Source organism: Eurosta solidaginis, chromosome 4 (genome assembly GCF_040869045.1).
Source record: "Eurosta solidaginis isolate ZX-2024a chromosome 4, ASM4086904v1, whole genome shotgun sequence".
Taxonomy (NCBI): domain Eukaryota; kingdom Metazoa; phylum Arthropoda; class Insecta; order Diptera; family Tephritidae; genus Eurosta; species Eurosta solidaginis.
In genome coordinates this window covers 95,919,735-95,934,554 of record NC_090322.1, presented here as the reverse complement: position 1 = coordinate 95,934,554, position 14,820 = coordinate 95,919,735, and the positions used below count along the sequence as shown (strand labels likewise).

General features: G+C 46.4%; 1 protein-coding gene across 1 annotated transcript; it reads left to right on the top strand.

Annotated features, from left to right (window-relative positions):
- The first annotated feature begins 3,534 nt into the window (after window positions 1-3,534).
- Window positions 3,535-13,255, top strand: LOC137250064 (uncharacterized). Its single transcript, XM_067782292.1, has 2 exons — window positions 3,535-3,719; window positions 3,782-13,255. Exon 2 carries the CDS (start codon window positions 6,641-6,643, stop codon window positions 8,114-8,116), a length of 1,476 nt encoding a protein of 491 aa, XP_067638393.1. The 5' UTR covers window positions 3,535-3,719; window positions 3,782-6,640; the 3' UTR covers window positions 8,117-13,255.
- Window positions 13,256-14,820: the final 1,565 nt, after the last annotated feature.

Sequence of the window (14,820 nt, the reverse complement as noted above, 5' to 3'; positions counted from 1 at the left end):
CGACTCCTCCAGTTCCTCTACATTAGCAACCTCTTTGGGTTGTCCCAGTTTCGTTTCTACATGTTTCTGGAATTTAGTCAAATTCGTTGCCCTAGGGTTTCTAAAGGTTCCTCCCTTCTCTACCCTCTTTAGTGGGATGCTGAAGCTTATATACGCATGGTCGGAGAAGGATGGTCTATCGAGAACCATCCAATCATACCTTGATATATCACGCTCGGAGCTCAATGTAATATCCAGAACATTGCTGGATGTTGGACCAATGTATGTAGGAACATTTCCCCTGTTGGCTATCTGCAAATTGGTTTGCAGGATGTAACAAAATAGAGATTCGCCTCTCTCGTTCGTATCTGCTCCTCCCCACGCATTGTGGTGCGCATTTGCATCTGCGCCTATGACCAACCGCCCTTTGCGCCCTTCCTCCTGTACTAGCCTTTTGCACTCCATCGGTGGAACCTCCGCAGCATGGGCCATGTAGCAGGACGCCAGGATAAATGCCTGCTTATTCTTTTGCTCAACGGCCACCGCTACGAGATCCTCGGTGGTGTAATTAGGCAGCATATATGAATGCAGCTGTTTCCTTACCATTACTACAGCTCGCACCCGTCCTTCCGTTTGTGCGTAGTAAACGCCAAACCCGCGCGCGCTAAGTCCAGAAACCTTTCCTCCCGATGAGAGCCACGGCTCCTGGATCAGCGCCACGTCAAACGAAGCCCCCTCAAGGGTTAGGAGGAGTTCGCTCGACGCCACTTTACTGTGTTGGAGGTTTATCTGTAGGACTCGCAGCACCATTGGGCTGTTTGTCCCCCTCCAGCACCTTCGTCTTGACGTCGTCGTCCTCCTCTTGCCCTTTTGGTTTAGAGTATTCGAGGCCCCCTTCAGCCCCTCGTGAATGTTGTGCCGTGTGTTCCTCTGTGCGAGTCACAGCACCATTTAGCGGTTGGTCCTCTTCTAGCACGTTCGTGGTGACGTCGGGGACCTCCACCTGTCTTTTTTCCCTTAGGCTTCTGAGGTCCTTTTCGGCTTCGCCCACTTCCAGCGTGTTAGGATTTTTATCCTCGGGACTTCTTTTCCTGAGTCGCATGTAAATTTTGCCAGTGCCAAAGGACATTTTGCCAAGCTGCGTGTACAAAATATCCTCCGCCTGCTTGTTTATTTGGAAGATGTAGAACTGACCATCCTCGGTAGGCCGAGATACAGTAAGTACCTTCCAATCCTGTGTCGGTATGTTCGGATTCTGGTTCAGCAGAAGTCGCAGTTCGTTAACATGGGAGAAATTATTTTTTGTCCTAATTTGAATTTTACGCAAAAAGTTAAATTTTTCCTTTTGGTATAGTGAAAATATTTTTCAGGACAACGAAACATTTAGGCAATAAATAAGGTATAAATTATTGTAGTCGTTAGGGAGCTGTAGTCGTGTTGTCAAGAAATGTCTGCTGGGTTGAGTCTTAAGCTTGCAGACACTCACATTTCTCGGAACCGGACGCAGATTTAAATTTTCGTGTTTTCACGAAGTGTCTGAGCTTGAGTCTTCAGCTAGCAGACACTCACTTTTTCCGGAACCGGACGCAGCTATAAATTTGTTTTTTTGTGGTAATAAATTGCCAAATATAAACTATTCAAGTCGTTCGGAAGCAGTACGTCGTGTATTCACGAAATGTCTGCTGGCTTGAGTCTTAAACAAGCAGACACTCACATTTCTCGGAACCGTACGCAGCTATAAATTCTTTTTGTGGTAATAAGTTGCCAATAAATGTAGCATAAACTATTCAAGTCGTTCAGAAGCTGTTCGTCGCGTTTTCATGAAGTGTCTGCTGGCATGGGTCTTAAGCTAGCAGACACTCACTTTTCTCGGAACCGGACGCAGCTATAAATTGTTTTGTGGTAATAAATTGCCAATAAATGTAATATAAACTATTCAAGTCGTTCTGAAGCTGTACGTCGTCTTTTCACGCAGTGTCTGCTGGCATGGGTCTTAAGCTAGCAGACACTCACATTTCTCGGAACCGGACGCAGCTACAAATTTTGTTGTGGTAATAAATTGCCAATAAATGTACTATAAACTATTCAAGTCATTCGGAAGCTGTGCGTCGTGTTTTCACGAAGTGTGTGCTGGCTTGGGTCTTAAGCTAGCAGACACTCACTTCTCTCGGAATCGGACGCAGCTATAATTTTTTTGTGTTAATAAATTACCAATAAATGTAATATAAACTATTCAAGTCGTTCGGAAACTGTTCATCGTGTATTCACGAAGTGTCAGCTGGCTTGAGTCTTAAGCTAGCAGACACTCACATTTCTCGGAACCGGACGCAGCTATAAATTTTTTTTTTGTAGTAATAAATTGCCAATAAATGTAGCATAAACTATTCAAGTTGGCGGCCACCGTGGTGTGATGGTAGCGTGCTCACCTACCACACCGGATGCCCTGGGTTCAAACCCCGGGCAAAGCACAATCAAAATTTTTAGAAATAAGGTTTTTCAATTAGAAGAAAATTTTTCTAAGCGGGGTCGCCCCTCGGCAGTGTTTGGCAAGCGCTCCGGGTGTATTTCTGCCATGAAAAGCTCTCAGTGAAAACTCATCTGCCTTGCAGATGCCGTTCGGAGTCGGCATAAAATCATGTAGGTCCCATCCGGCCAATTTTTAGGGAAAATCAAGAGGAGCACGACGCAAATTTGAAGAGAAGCTCGGCCTTAGATCTCTTCGGAGGTTATCGCGCCTTACATTTATTTTTTTTTTAAACTATTCAAGTCGTTCAGAAGCTGTACGTCGTGTTTTCACGAAGTGTCTGCTGGTTTGAGTCTTAAGCTAGCAGACACTCACTTTTCTCGGAACCGAACTCAGCTATAATTTTTTTTGGTAATAAAATGTAAATAAATGTACTATAAACTATTCAAGTCGTTCGGAAGCTGTACGTCGTGTTTTCACGAAGTGTCTGCTGGCTTGGGTCTTAAGCTAGCAAACACTCACTTCTCTCGGAATTGGACGCAGCTATAATTTTTGTTGTGGTAATAAATTGCCTATAAATGTAATATAAACTATTGAAGTCGTTCGGAAGCTGTACGTCATGTATTCACGAAGTGTCTGCTGGCTTGAGTCGTATACTGTTTTCACACAGAAACTTAATGATCTCATTTCACCTGCTAATGAAATCGTAAATTTTTGCTTTCACACAGAAGTAACTGCTCGATTAGTGTGAAGGACGAGACAGATAATCATGGCGGAACGATACAAGGTGGGAGCATGGTGACATACCTACAAACAAACAAAATTCCATGTACTTGTAAATTCGATGGACAAATGTCAAAATCGTACTGCGCCGGTAGTTGATGTATCAAATTGTTACGACCGACTCGTTGCGATCGACCCGTCATGTGATAAAAAAGTTGTGTCCGACTACGGTGCGTCGCAAACAGTAGTTGAATCTAAACGGGTAATCGAACACACCAAGGCGCTAGCGAACAAAAGGTAAAATTTGCCATTAAGCTACGAGTTAAGCCGCAGCCAAGTTAACTAACAGCCGGAAAACCTTTTTTGGAAAGAACGGCGACCACACCAGGCGAAAATTCAAGCCGACAAATTTAGAGGCATCTTATTTGCACTCTGAAGGTGGGAGCTCAAAAACTGAGGCCAATACAACCCGGCGCCTGGAAGAACACAAATTGGTGTCGGAAAACACTGTGGAGTCTGGGAATTGACGGCAGCGGAGGACCACGTCAAAAAGGTAAGAATGACAATTAAAATACCTTATTATGGTGGACTTTAATGGTGGTTGATCCCTGACAGGTGTGCTGGGGTGGTCCCAGTTCCACAAAATATCGCATAAAAATCGAACCCGGAACGTAAGAGTGGTGAGCCGGAGTAATTCGGTGACAGGGCAGCCGGAAATAGAGGAATGCCATAAAATGAACTTGAAGGCGAACGTAAGGTAACACCCTCTTGTTCTGTAGTTGTTGTTGTGGGAAATAAAGGGATATGAGGCGGTGGTCCTTCATAGACACCCAACTAACGTAAACAATTAGTGACTGTTGGCTGCGGACTTCCACAAACATTTTTTTTGGGTCAATCTTCCGGAAAAACTCACGATTCAACCCATCCGCGAGGGAGGCCTACAGTGATAGCTGCTCGCCCAGGCGTACTAACCCATACCACAAAGGTCAAGCCCCAGGAGGGTCCGATTACAAACGGAGCAATAATCCCGGCCGCGAGTTATTATAATAATTATATATATGTTACATGTGAGGTCAGTTGTGTGAATTCGGTGCAGCCTGATAACCCCATACGTATCATTAGGGGGTGGCAAAAACACCTGGCCTACAAGTGAATTTGTGATAGTGAGGATAGTTGTTATGGTGGACTATGCGTTGCTCCGAATTGACGTAACTGGACCTCCAAGCTATGTATAAACCTCGAGGAGAGTCAGATCTTTTACCCGTATGGTTATTCCTGACACAAGAGACATAGACAAGTGTACATTAAGGTGAAGTTTGAGTTAACAAGGTGAGGTAGGGTCGTCCACAGCAATCTGAGGTGAGTCAACTCAAGTCAACAAGCACGCATACACTCTGATCGGGCCGCGACAAGGTGCCCTTCCATCAAGGGTCACAGGCTTGAGCTACTTCAGGTTGTTTTGGTCAGCCCTCTCCCACATTCAAGGATGTATCCATGGTAGGAATTTCTTTATGTGCATGGGCAAGTGGGGCATGAATGCTCAGTAGGAGCCTGCATATATTTAGATATATAATCTAATCCACATTTACATACATACATACAAACGGGGAATGAATACCCTGTAGGAATATTTATACTTTTAGAAATACCAATTTAAAGCAATTTAGTTTATACCTACACATAAGTGGGACGTGATCGTCCAATAGGAGATGCAAATCGGTGCAGGCAAGTGCTGCTATCCATAGGGGGCCGCACAAAGGTTCGAAATTAACTGTAAACAAATGCATTAGTCTGAAGGCCAGGGTTGCAAACTGGGACGTCCTGGGGCAGGCTTCTGGTTTTTTTTTCGATTTTGGTTTTTGGAAAAAGGGTTTTAGAACTCGGCTCAACTGGGTCCACACACGAGGGTTGCACCGACGTGCATCCTTAAATTAGGTTATCATATTTCTTTGAATGAAGATAAAATAAATTAAGTGATAATTGAAATAAAGTTATGATGAATTGTTAAAGTCAAAGTGAAGGTGTGGTGAATGATTTCCTTGACGGGGTCATGACGGACGAGGACGGGATGACATGGGGAAGTGGTAAGGGGGCATGAGTGTGGGGAGTGACTCATGAATGTGGGGTAGATGGAATTTTAGGGGCCAGCCACAAGGGCCTGGGTTGGCAAAGGTTGGGGAGGGGCGGATTGGCCGGCCTCATGCAAAGGAGGCGAACCGAGACTTGGACAAGGGGGGTACGAAGGGACGGACCGGGACAGTTAGGGGTATTGGGAGTTAGAACGGGGGGTTTGATGATTCTATTGGCCGTGGCTGGGCAGATGCTACGAGGGTGGAGTGACTACTCCGGTGTCACTTAAGGGTATGAATATTTTTCTCTTTTGCGGCTGCTGCGTGGACTGTGGAAAATGAAACCCACCCATATCCGACGAGCTAGTTCGTGCTGAAAGGCAAGCATACCCGTGTTCCGCGAAAAGTCCAACGCAGCCTAGCGGAGGCCAGAGGAGGGATAGAGCCCCATCAAACCCGCTTGCAATAAGAAATTGGTGCCCAAATGTGGGGCCCACGAAAGTGGGTACTTCATGACCTTTTTTTCAAATTTAATACTTTTGCATCTGGCTAAAAATTTTGAGGCATAATAGAATCATCATTAGGAAGGGCGGGATCCTGACGCAGCTCATTTTGGGGAAGTATGTCCGGATGATTGTGCGAAGGGATATAAGTACAATTGAAGGAATATCGGGGGGTCTGTTCAGGTCGAGGTGGAGCAGCTACATTGCAGATGGTGGATCAGGACGCCGCACTTGAGGTAGTTCCACATGCGACTAGAAGTATCAGTTCAGTTCAACTGGTGGGCGGCTACAGTGGTTGCGTCAGATTTTGGGGCGCATCAATTGAGGTAGCCTATACACGTTTTACTGAAGTTGGGTTTGGATCGGGCCGGGGCGGCTACAGTGTCGTGCTTCGACGCATGTGCGTGACGCTTGAGGTAGTCCTGAATTCGGTCTGGGCTGAGTGGGTGTTCGTGGCCATCCCATATGGATGAGGTTCAAGTCCATATGGCTGTGGAGTGTTCACCCAGGGGTGTTGGTTAGGACGACTTTTGATGGGTTGGGGTAGTTTGACGGAGGCTTCCGATTGGGAAGAAATTCATCACACACTTTTGAAACAATTCATTCGTTATTTTAAATTCACACGGAATAGTAAAGAAATACTATATCACACGGTAATTGCTAGAACTGACATTGCGCTGAATCAGGGTTGATACGCTGCTTTACGCACAGAATTTAACTTTCAGAAGAAATAACTGAGTATACATGTAAATATTTACTGTATTGAATCTAAGTTTACTCTTTATTTGAAACTTGAAACTTACATATCGACAGACGTATATAAACTTTAACATTTTGTAAACGCACGGCTTGGGCTTCGCGAACAAAATTTTTTTGTGAGGAGATAATAGCTCGGTTGTATCATGACGAGAAGGGATTCGCGGAAAGCAGGGCTGCATGGCAGTAATAAGAAGCAAGTGGGGGATAAAGATAGGACTTCGAAAACAATCGCCGACGAGGACGAAAGTGCCATAGTCGAGCAAGAGGATACCGGCAGGGAAGAAGGCGCCATAGGCGATGACAGAAATCAAGTGGTCGAGACATCGCGTGGAGGCCAGCGGATCATACCCGTGGGTGACATTCCTTCGCCAGAGGTGTCGCTGTTGGACAAAGTCAGCGGCGAGCTGTTGCAGAAGTTCGAGTCGATGTTCTTCCAATACCAGATGGACGTAAATAAAACCACGGCGGATGCTATCAATGAAGCGATGTTGAAACTTCGGAAGGACGTGCGTAGCTTGGGGGATAGGGTCTCAGCCGTGGAGAGACACCACAGTAATGATAAATTAGACGAGAAATCGGGGTCTGGGGAACAGGCGTTGGTAGACCGTTCGTGCGAAGAGTGCGAGTCAAATGGTCCGTCAGGAGATCAGCGATCGCAGGCCTGCCGGCGGCTGTTCACCGATTCACCAGATGGTAATACCGGGGTCGCACGGACCGATAAGTTGAAGTTTAAAATAATTAAAGATTGGGGCTTGAGATATGCGGGAAACTCGAAGTCAATACCCGTTGAAAGGTTTTTGTTTCGGGTGGAAACGTTACAAAAACGTCACAACATTTCTTCGGAGGATTTATATGCCAACTTTCATTTGCTTTTGGAGGGATCGGCACAGGATTGGTTTTGGCTGTTTATGGAGGAACATTCGGAAGGGAAAAATGTAGGGTTTGCCGAACTCCGTAGCGCGTTGCTGAACCAGTTCAGGAAAGCCGATTGCGACGAAGAGATTAGACAGGCAATGAACGAAAGGAAACAGGAATTTTCTGAAACATTTGACGAATTTTACGCAAGCATCAAGGGTAGGGCATTTACGATGAAGGATCGGATGCCCGAGCTTAGTTTAGTTAACCTGATGAGACGAAATTTGAAATACAAAATTAAGAACTTGATTTTTGGATGTCACATAGAAACGCTGCAGCAGCTGAAGGAGGAGTGCAGGCGGGCCGCGAAGCACCTCAAGGAACAAGAGCAAAAGTTTCCGAGGAGGAAGCTGGTCGACGAGGTAGAGGCAGAGCCTCACAAGGACGCATGCGACGCCGCGGAGGAGGTATCATTGGAGGCGCTGGACGGTCGAGATCGCAAGGCGTTTCACCGAACCGAATCGAATAGAGGACCCGCAGAGGCGAGGATCTGCCAAACGGTCAAAAAGGTGGATACGACAGAAGATGTGGCGTGCAGTTCCAAATTCCATGACCTGGTTTGCTTCAAATGCAACGAGATGCGAACGAGATTTGTGCTGTGCGACAAATGCAAACAGGAAAACCACATGGCTGGCGGCAACTCTGGGAAGAACCGTCAGAACCAGCCACACCCGGACCGAAACAAGAACAGTGACAATACTTAAGAACACAGTGCAACCGAAGCCAAAGAGAACATCGTTATATAGAACCTGGAATGAAAGAAGACAGCACTACCTGAAGTTAGGAGGAGAATATTCGGGGATAAGGTTGAGGAAAGGGAAAAAGGGAAGCATAGAGAAAGGAATAAGAAAAAGATTGAGAAGGTGCGAGATAAAATCAAAGAGAGGAAACATGTTAGACGAGCCCTAGAAGCGACCATTATCCGAAGCGAATTGGATAAGCGGCCATATACTGAAGTCATCGTAAATGGAGTCAAGATCAAGGGTCTGTTGGACAGCGGAGCGTCGGTTAGTTGCGTAGGTGGAGACGCGGTTAAAATGCTGTGTACGGACGACGTTCAATCCATGGACGAGGAACTAAGAACAGCGGATGGAAAGGTGCAGGCAATCATCGGCAAGCTAAAGGCAAAGGTTCAGTGGAGACAGACGACAGTGGGCTTGACCTTGTACATAGTTCCGAGTTTGAAGCAGAGACTCTACCTAGGTATAGATTTCTGGGATAAGTTTGGTCTGATGCCGCCGGCAATTTCGGAAATAACTGGTGAGGACAGCAATGTGATTGAGCTATCACAGGAACAGAAGGTTAAGCTGGAACACGTTAAAAGTCTATTCCCATCTTCTGCTAAATTGGGGCTAGGGAAAACGCACTTGATGGAGCACGTCATCGATGTTTATGATGAGACGGTGCCCGTAAAACAACGCTATTATCCCTTGTCGCCAGTGAAGCAGAAATGTGCGTATGAGGAGATAGACCGGATGTTGAAGCTTGGCGTCATCGAAGAGAGTGACAGCGCATGGAGCTCACCGATAGTGCTGGTCCAAAAGCCGGATAAGAATCGACTGTGCGTCGACATGAGGAAGCTGAACGAGCGGACGAAGAAGGATGCGTATCCCACTCAGCATGTGGAGGGAATACTCAGCAGACTCAAGGACACATTCTTCATAACGGGACTGGACTTCAAGGACGCCTTCTGGCAAATCCCGCTGGAAAAGAGATCGCGGGAGAAAAACGCCTTTACGGTTCCGGGCCGCCCGCTTTACCACTTCAAGGTCATGCCGTTCGGCCTATGTAATGCCAGCCAAAGGTTGTGTCGCCTGATGGACCGTGTTGTTCCGTCCAGACTCCGGGACAATGTTTTCATCTATATAGATGACCTTTTAGTTTGCTCACCGGACTTCCAAACTCATCTTCAACACTTGTCTGAGATAGCAGAGTGCCTCGCGAAGGCCGGACTGACAATCAATGTGCAGAAATCAAAGTTCTGCCAGAAAGAGATCCCATACCTAGGGTTTATTATAGGTCAGGGAGAACTGCGGACGGATCCGGCGAAGCTCGAAGCGATGGTGCAGTTTCCCGTACCGAAAACTATCAAACAACTTCGGAGATTCTTGGGACTTACAGGGTGGTACAGGAGATTTGTGCCGAACTTTGCTACCATCACGTCACCGTTGACGGATTGTCTGAGGAAGAAGAAGGAGTTTTGTATGACGGATGAGGCTTTTACTGCTTTCCAAGAATTGAAGAACGTGCTGGTATCGCCAAGAGTGTTGGTCAATCCGGACTTCGCAAAGCCTTTCTATGTCCAGTGTGACGCGTCCACTACGGGAATCGGAGGGGTGCTCTTCCAGCTGGACGGCGAGGGCAATGAGAGACCCATCTCATACATTTCGCAGAAACTGAATTTCGCTCAACGAAACTATACGATCACGGAGCTGGAATGCTTAGCAGCGGTGGTAAGTGTGCAGAAGTTTCGGCCGTATATAGACGAAGTTCGGTTCACCATTATTACGGATCACAAGAGTCTCAAGTGGCTCATGAATCAACGCGATCTCTCGGGACGTTTGGCGCACTGGAGCATCAAGCTCCAAGGATTCGACTTCGAAATTGTACATCGAAAGGGCGCAGAGAATGTAGTCCCAGACGCGTTGAGCCGAGTGCACATGGACGAATTGAGTGATGACACTTTCCGTGCCGATTTATCACTAAGTAGTCCAGAATTCCAGTCTGAGAGTTACAACCAGCTAAAGCGTGCGGTGGAGGATACTTCCGACCAGTTGCCCGATGTAAGGGTACAGGACGGCGTGATCTACAAGCGTGTACGTTTCCAACGAGACGATGAAATCGAGGATTCCATGTGGAAAGTTTGGGTGCCCGAGGGACTGGGAGGGGAGCTGCTGAAGATGATGCATTGCGGCGCAGCGGTAGGACATGGCGGCGTAGCGAAGATAGTCAACCGGCTTCGTGCTCGGTATTTCTGGCCCGGAATGGTCTCTGCTGTTAAGGAATTTGTTCGCAAATGTTACGTGTGCAAATGCTGCAAAGCAACGAACGCGATACAGAGACCGTTAATGGGGGATCGTGTCGAGACGGAAAGAGTCCTCCAGCGGCTATACATAGACTTCTGCGGTCCATATCCGAGGTCTCGCGACGGCAATTCGTATATCTTCGTTGTCCTCGACCACTATTCAAAATTCGTATTCGTCAAGCCTATGAGGAGTGCGACTTCGAGGGAGGTAATCCGGTACTTAGAAAACGACATCTTTCACATCTTCGGTGTGCCGGAGACAATCCATTCGGATAACGGCCGGCAGTTCGTCTCGAAGGCGTTCAGTGATTTCCTTAAGGGTTATGGGGTCAAACATGTCCGTACGGCCGCCTATTCACCCCAGCCTAACGCGTCCGAAAGAATAAACCGATCCTTACTAGCCATCATTAGGTACTACATTGATGAAACCGATCAAAAGTCTTGGGACACTCATCTCTCAAAGGCAGCTTTTGCTCTTCGGAGCGCGGTTCACGAGGCGATCCGGACGGAGCCCTACAAGGCAGTCTTTGGTCAATCCATGGTGCAGCACGGGGACACGTACGAGATACTACGCAGACTGGAGTGTGCTAACGATTCCGAAGTAGAGGTCGTACCGCGGGACATACGCCTGAAGCTTCTGAGGGATAAAATTAGAAATAGTCTGAAGCTCGCATACGAGAAAGGCAAAAGAGTGTACAACACCCGGGCTAGGCCCATCACATACAGACCCGGGCAGGTAGTCTATAGGCGCAGCTTTAGGCAGAGTGACGCGACGCGCAATTTCAATGTGAAGCTTGCGAATAAATATGTGAAGGCGGTGGTTCTGAGACCAGTGGGAAATTGCTTGTATGAGCTGGGGGATATGAGCGGCAGGTCCAAAGGCATTTTTCATGCCAAGGATATGCGGGTGTAGTATCGTATGGCCAGTAGTCGTGTTTCGAGCCTGCCATGCAATATGTTGCATCGGCCGACTCGCCCTGTTACGACCGCCTCGTTGCGATCGACCCGTCACGTGATAAAAAAGTTGTGTCCGACTACGGTGCGTCGCAAACAGTAGTTGAATCTAAACGGGTAATCGAACACACCAAGGCGCTAGCGAACAAAAGGTAAAATTTGCCATTAAGAAGCTACGAGTTAAGCCGCAGCCAAGTTAACTAACAGCCGGAAAACCTTTTTTGGAAAGAACGGCGACCACACCAGGCGAAAATTCAAGCCGACAAATTTAGAGGCATCTTATTTGCACTCTGAAGGTGGGAGCTCAAAAACTGAGGCCAATACAACCCGGCGCCTGGAAGAACACAAATTGGTGTCGGAAAACATTGTGGAGTCTGGGAATTGACGGCAGCGGAGGACCACGTCAAAAAGGTAAGAATGACAATTAAAATACCTTATTATGGTGGACTTTAATTGTGGTTGATCCCTGACAGGTGTGCTGGGGTAGGCCCAGTTCCACAAAATATCGCATAAAAATCGAGCCCGGAACGTAAGAGTGGTGAGCCGGAGTAATTCGGTGACAGGGCAGCCGGAAATAGAGGAATGCCATAAAACGAACTTGAAGGCGAACGTAAGGTAACACCCTCTTGTTCTGTAGCTGTTGTTGTGGGAAATAAAGGAATATGAGGCGGTGGTCCTTCATAGACACCCAACTAACGTAAACAATTAGTGACTGTTGGCTGCGGACTTCCACAAACTTTTTTTTTGGGTCAATCTTCCGGAAAACGGATTCAACCCATCCGCGAGGGAGGCCTACAGTGATAGCTGCTCGCCCAGCCGTACTAACCCATACCACAAAGGTCAAGGCCCAGGAGGGTCCGATTACAAACGGAGCAATAATCCCGGCCGCGAGTTATTATAATAATTATATATATGTTACATGTGAGGTCAGTTGTGTGAATTCGGTGCAGCCTGATAACCCCATACGTATAATTAGGGGTGGCAAAAACACCTGGCCTACAAGTGAATTTGTGATAGTGAGGATAGTTGTTATGGTGGACTATGCGTTGCTCCGAATTGACGTAACTGGACCTCCAAGATATGTATAAACCTCGAGGAGAGTCAGATCTTTTACCCCTATGGTTATTCCTGACACAAGAGACATAGACAAGTGTACATTAGGGTGATTTGAGTTTGAGTTAACAAGGTGAGGTAGGGTCGTTCACAGCAATCTGAGGTGAGTCAACTCAAGTCAACAAGCACGTATACACTCTGATCGGGCCGCGACAAGGTGACCTTCCATCAAGGGTCACAGGCTTGAGCCACTTCAGGTTGTTTTCGTCAGCCCTCTCCCACATTCAAGGATGTATCCATGGTAGGAGTTTCTTTATGTGCATGGGCAAGTGGGGCATGAATGCTCAGTAGGAGCCTGCATATATTTAGATATATAATCTAATCCACATTTACATACATACATACAAACGGGAAATGAATTCCCTGTAGGAATATTATACTTTTAGAAATACCAATTTAAAGCAATTTAGTTTATACCTACACATAAGTGGGACGTGATCGTCCAATAGGAGATGCAAATCGGTGCAGGCAAGTGCTGCTATCCATAGGGGGCCGCACAAAGGTTCGAAATTAACTGTAAACAAATGCATTAGTCTGAAGGCCAGGGTTGCAAACTGGGACGTCCTGGGGCAGGCTTCTGGTTTTTTTTCGATTTTGGTTTTTGGAAAAAGGGTTTTAGAACTCGGCTCAACTGGGTCCACACACGAGGGTTGCACCGTCATGCATCCTTAATTTAGGTTATCATATTTCTTTGAATGAAGATAAAATAAATTAAGTGATAATTGAAATAAAGTTATAATGAATTGTTAAAGTCAAAGTGAAGGTGTGGTGAATGATTTCCTTGACGGGGTCATGACGGACGAGGACGGGATGACATGGGGAAGTGGTAAGGTGGCATGAGTGTGGAATTTTAGGGGCCAGCCACAAGGGCCTGGGTTGGCAAAGGTTGAGGAGGGGCGGATTGGCCGGCCTCATGCAAAGGAGGCGAACCGAGACTTGGACAAGGGGGGTACGAAGGGACGGACAGGGACAGTTAGGGGTATTGGGAGTTAGAACGGGGGGTTTGATGATTCTATTGGCCGTGGCTGGGCAGATGCTACGAGGGTGGAGTGATTACTCCGGTGTCACTTAAGGGTATGAATATTTTTCTCTTTTGCGGCTGCTGCGTGGACTGTGGAAAATGAAACCCACCCATATCCGACGAGCTAGTTCGTGCTGAAAGGCAAGCATACCCGTGTTCCGCGAAAAGTCCAACGCAGCCTAGCGGAGGCCACAGGAGGGATAGAGCCCCATCAAACCCGCCTGCAATAAAATCAAATAAAAAAGGTTATAATCAGCTGTTCGATGCGGCCACCTTGTATCGTTCCGCCATGCAGACAATGACATTTGCTTTGACAAATGACATTTTTAAGCACTGAACACACCAAAAACTAAGAAGCGGAAACGGAAGCGGAACGCTGCCAACAGAGTTGCATTGTGCTTTTGACTTCATTAGGCATTCGATTAGCTACTAATGAAATAATAATAGATTCGAATTTTGTAGGGAAGATTGAGCTCAATAAGCGTCTTAATGTAGAAAACTGCCTTTATTATTCAATGAGCCGCCTGTGTGAAAACAGTACGCAGGACGCAGCTATAAATTTTTTTGTGGTAATAAATCTAACATAAACTATTCAAGACGTTCGGAAGTTGTACGTCGTGATTTCAGTGTCCGCTGGCTTGAGTCTTAAGCTAGCAGACACTCACTTTTCTCGGAACCTGACGCAGCTATAGTTTTTTTTTGTGGTAATAAATTGCCAATAAATATAATATAAACTATTCAAGTCGTACGGAAGCTGTACGTCGTGTTTTTACGAAGTGTCCGCTGGCTTGAGTCTTAAGCTAGCAGACACTCACTTTTCTCGGAACCGGACGCAGCTATACATTTTTTTTGTGGTAATAAATTGATAATAAATGTAATATAAAATATTCAAGTTGTTCGGAAGCTGTACGTCGTGTTTTCACGAAGTGTATGCTGGCTTGAGTCTTAAGCTAGCAGACACTCACTTTTCTCGGAACCGGACGCAACTATAAATTTTTTTTGTGTTAATAAATTGCCAATAAATGTAACATAAACTATTGAAGTCGTTGGGAAGCTGTACGTCGTGTTTTCAGGAAGTGTCTGCTGGCTTGAGTCTTAAGCTAGCAGACACTCACTTTTCTCGGAACAGAACGCAGCTATAATTTTTTTTGTGGTAATAAATTGCCAATAAATATAATATAAACTATTCAAGTCGTTCGGAAGCTGTACGTCGTGTTTTCACGAAGTGTCTGCTCGCTTGAGTCTTAAGCTAGCAGACACTCACTTTTCTTGGAACCGGACGCAGCCATAAATTT

Coding starts and splice junctions, on each gene's coding strand:
- LOC137250064 (XM_067782292.1), top strand. CDS start 6,641: ATGACGAGAAGGGATTCGCGGAAAGCAGGGCTGCATGGCAGTAATAAG.